Source organism: Austrofundulus limnaeus, unplaced genomic scaffold, assembly GCF_001266775.1.
Source record: "Austrofundulus limnaeus strain Quisiro unplaced genomic scaffold, Austrofundulus_limnaeus-1.0 Scaffold174, whole genome shotgun sequence".
NCBI classification, from domain to species: domain Eukaryota; kingdom Metazoa; phylum Chordata; class Actinopteri; order Cyprinodontiformes; family Rivulidae; genus Austrofundulus; species Austrofundulus limnaeus.
Genome location: NW_013952576.1, coordinates 130,648 through 135,208, shown reverse-complemented (window position 1 = coordinate 135,208; position 4,561 = coordinate 130,648). Strand labels below are relative to the sequence as shown.

The 4,561-nt window shown below is 38.4% G+C and overlaps 1 protein-coding gene across 1 annotated transcript in view; it reads left to right on the top strand.

The window, feature by feature from the left end:
• LOC106524019 (EH domain-binding protein 1-like protein 1) overlaps positions 1-4,561 on the top strand; it is a gene marked incomplete at both ends in the record, with an annotated part of 40,648 nt that overhangs the window by 7,690 nt on the left and 28,397 nt on the right. The window contains 6 exon segments of the mRNA XM_014017645.1: positions 364-421; positions 797-892; positions 2,474-2,527; positions 2,652-2,830; positions 4,093-4,208; positions 4,350-4,430. Of these exon segments, the coding sequence (XP_013873099.1) occupies positions 364-421; positions 797-892; positions 2,474-2,527; positions 2,652-2,830; positions 4,093-4,208; positions 4,350-4,430 (584 nt within the window).

Genomic DNA, 4,561 nt, shown 5'->3' with positions numbered 1-4,561 from the left:
ATAAGATTTTATCTTCTTCTGCTACCTTTCATTTAATGTATGCTTTGTATTTTTGTTGTATGTTGAATTTATTTTGTTGTTTTTTTTTAAAGAAATGAATAAACTAACTGAATAAACTGAATAAAAAGAAGTTTGATGAAGAAACTGAGGGTCAATCTCAACAGTGAGCGTAATTTTATTTTCAAGCTTTGACCAAAATGGCTCTATTGTGGTCCTCTTTCAAWGTAAGATGATCTCAGTCTCTTCATCAAATGCTAGAGTATTAATCAGTCTGCATTTGAGCAGAAACTGTAACCATTTTAATTACAACAACATCAGGTGACATTTTATTACAACCGATTTGATATTTGTGTGTTTCTAAAGGCAACCAGACAAGCTGAGGGTGGTGTGGACCAGAAGGAACAGACGCATGTGTTCCAAGGTAAAACTTCCAAACAGCAACATTCCTCATTATTTTTACATTTTCTCTTAAAATCCCTTATAAAATCCTGCCTGGGTCTTAAGCCCATGGGACCTGTGAGGACCTCGGTTTAGTCTGCACAGCAACATAAGAAACTCATCATTGTGCTGTCAGTTTAAAGTGCCCCTAGCATGTAAAAAGTGAAACACTCACTTTTGTGTTTTTGTGAGGGCATTCACTTTTGTAATGCATTCCCCTGCTTAGTACCTAATTCCACCTTCAACCTAAATGTAATTCTCCTGAACAGAGTTAAAGTTTTTTAAGTGCAGCAACATGAAAACCAATCAGAGGTCCTCCTTCAAACTGTTTAAAACTAACATCCAGTTTGTTGTGCAGCTCCACAGTTGGCAGCCTGGGATCAAGAACCCCTACAGAGGCATGGTGGTGTGGCCCGTCCCAGAAAACATCGACATCTCTGTTACTCTGTTCAAGGTAACGAATGTTTCCAATAAGCACCTACAGATGGGTGACAAAGTAGAAGCTTTGGCTGTACGGATTTGAATAAATTTATTCAAATCTTTATTACAGACTCATGGTCCACAGAACAAAGACAAGAGAAGCAGATTAACAATAAAATCCAAGAAAAAACAAAACAAAACAAAAAATAACTATAAAAGACAGCTGTACCAGTACCTCCACAACTGGGACTGGTAACGTGTTACACTGAGTCTTATGTTAATCAAGCTCATAATAATTAAATTACAGCATGCATTGGCACAACCAATAAATTTAAACATGAAATTTCTTAAAAGAGCCCGAAAATTTTTGAGCCCAGTTGTCACAAAGAGTTGACTAGCACTTTCCCATCTTGGTTTCTTCAGTTTGAGTCTGAGGCAATCGTAAGTCACGTTAAGTTTACTCATGCTAGCTCTCTTGTAGTTAGACCACAAATGTGCAGTATATAAAGGTGTGCGGTAGGCCTTAAACAGAGAAATCTTTACCTCATCAGTACAAGCACCAAACCTTTTGATGAGCATATTAGCCTGTCCGTACAGCAGGCGACACTGCCTGTAAATATCATCATCATCAGTCAGGTCTTCAGTGACAAAATGCCCCAGATATTTGACTTTATTACTCACAGTCAGACTATTTCCACATAATAAAAACTGAGGAAATCTCACATTTTTGTCATCCTTAGTCCTGCTGATCATGACAACACTTTTACTGGCATATATTATATCATGTTCCATGCCATACTCAGAACAAATATTTAAAAGTTCTTGGAGTCCTGCACTACTGGGACTGAATCCAACAAGATCATCTGCATACATCAAATGATTTACAAGGGTAAACCTAATAGCACAACCAGTTKTACATGCATTTAGTCTCTGTGACAGATCATCCATAAAAAGATTAAAAAGAGCAGGAGATAATAATAAACTAAATATTCTCTAATATTCTCACTATGTGCCTSGGGACGCCTCGCTGATACATCTTAGCAAACAGCTTCTTATGATTTATGTGATCAAATGCCTTTGATGCATCAACAAAACACGCAAGAACAGAAGAGTTTTGGCTCATATTTCCTTATTATTTCTTTCAAAGCAAAAATACATAAATCTGTGCTGTTTTGCTTTAAATCCAAACTGATTATCGGAAACTTTAATTAACCCCTGAATCCTATTTAACAAGATCTTTTCCAAAACCTTGGACATAATACTTGCTAACGCAATAGACTGGTAGTTATCCAGTTATCCAGACCACCCACTCTACCAGCTTTGTCCTTAATCACAGGGACCAAAACGATAGACAAGAGAGAGTCARGCAGCACACCATGTACCAAAAAACTGGAAAAGCATAAAGCCAGAAGAGGAGCTAGTCTAAAACTGGCATGCTTCAAATGCTCAGCATACACGCCATCAAGACCACATGCTTTATCATCAGGCAACTGTTTTATGGCCTGAAATACCTCATGTGTCATAATAACCATATGCTCATCTGTACCAACATGTTCCTCAATAACTGGATCACTAGATTGAAAACAAATTTTATTTTTTGTTATTTCCCCTTCAGGAACTCAACGCTGAACAGTTTGAAGACAAAGAATGGACATTTGTCCTCGAGGGTGTATGTATCGCTTTAAATCACAAGTCATTAAACAAACATTTATTTGGTATCTTTCTTAGTTAACAGGAAGGGATAAACTAATACACAGTAAATCACTTTAATTACATCAAATTTTTACATTCAGGAGAGCAAGGGTCACCGTAAGGTGCTGGCCTCTGCTGACATCAACCTGAAGCGATTTGCCAGTCCGACTCCAACCCAGACCAACCTCACCCTGACCCTGAAGCCACTGTCGGTCAAAGTGGTGGAGGCCACACTCAAACTGTCGCTGTCGTGTGTCTTTGTTCGAGAAGGAAAAGCCACGTGAGTCATTTACATTTCTGCTGCAACCAACTCCACAGATTTATCAACGTGTCTTTGTATACATATAAGTGACCATGGGGTGGGGGTGTTAATATGATTTTCCCAGGAACATAGTTCAATTTTTTATCACAATCAAGTAACTTTGTTACCTTCAGTTATCCTGAAAATCGTATCAAAAAATATATTAGAATTTGCATCATCTATCTAAACACCTTGAAATTGACCTCTGTCTCTTTAAGAACCTCCTACTGTTTCCAACACTTTACAATAATGATTTGGGGGAGGGGTGCTCAGTGGGGCGGGAGCTCGGCTGCAGACTGAGCTACAGGGAGGAGCTTTGAGTAAATAGGCGGGGCTTTGTATCTGAAGGAATTTTTTACTTAGAAACTGATTTAGAAGCACCACACTATATTCATAGTTTTCCTTTTTAAGTATTGATATTTAATCTATTGTTTGACTATTGTTATGTCTTGATTAAAATAGCGTTAGCTACATGCCTGAAACAAAATGACAACACATAATAATAACCGTTGACACATACAGGAAAGGTTTTTTTGTCGGAGTGTCTGCGTTTCAGCTGTAGGCCAGTAGTGGGCGCACCAGGCACTGAAGACACTGAATAAAATGGCCGGAAGTTCCGGTTTCAGGTAGCGCATCTTGGTTTCTCCAGTTGGGAGCAATAAAGCTTTGCTCATAACCAGTTCTGGGTTGTATGGTTCCAATTCTTTTTACATTTTAATCCATTCAATATTTTGTGGTTTCGTCTCAATTCCATATTAACGAACACTAAATTTAATTACATATCAACAAATGTTTAGTCAGCAACACATGACTACCACAGGAGATTCAACGATTTCTCAAACATACATGAATGAGTGGAAGCAACACTTTGGGTATGTTTTTGAGGAGGGAATGACATTAAAACATCATATAAAGCTATTAAAAAATGATTATGCATAATACCCTGCCCTCTTAAAKTTAAAGGAATCCCAACACATAAAGGAAGTAAAAAACTTAAAGTAGCAAAAGGTAGCTAAAAATAACAATGTGCTAACTCAAAATTAAAGCACCGTAAGGCTAAAAAAAGCTAAATTTAGCAAAATGTTTAAAACTGGCTAAAATAGAGCAAACTATTTAGATTGCAAATAAACAGGAGARCAATGACTGCTAAATTAGCATTCACATAAACATATATAATTTTGTGTCAGATGAATTTAGATGACGTATTWATGATGGTATGAACGTTTGTTCTTGTTTCTAAGTGATGAAGACATGCAGAGTCTGGCCAGCCTGATGAGTGTAAAACCCACTGATATTGGCAACCTAGACGACTTCAATGAAAGTGATGAAGAGGAGGACAGGAAGTCTGCTGCTGCAGGTAAGAGACTTCCTCCTGATTTTTGATGTTATTCATTTCCACCCATCGCAGCCCTGATATTTCCATCTTCTCTGCTCTCTCTTATTTTCCTGTCTTTTCTTTTGCTTCACTCCTACTTTTTATGACCACCAACCTCTGTAGTTCCTCTAACTCGTCCAAACCGCCCCGCTCCCCCTCCACCTGACAAGCCAACCCCCACCGGAGCCACATTCCCAGCTTCAGGTAGCTCCATCTTTTCTGTCGCTCTGCCAGAGACATGGTCTGTCTGTCTGTCTGTCTGTCTGTCTGTCTGTCTGTCTGTCTGTCTGTCTGTCTGTCTGTCTGTCTGTCTGTCTGTCTGTCTGTCTGTCTGT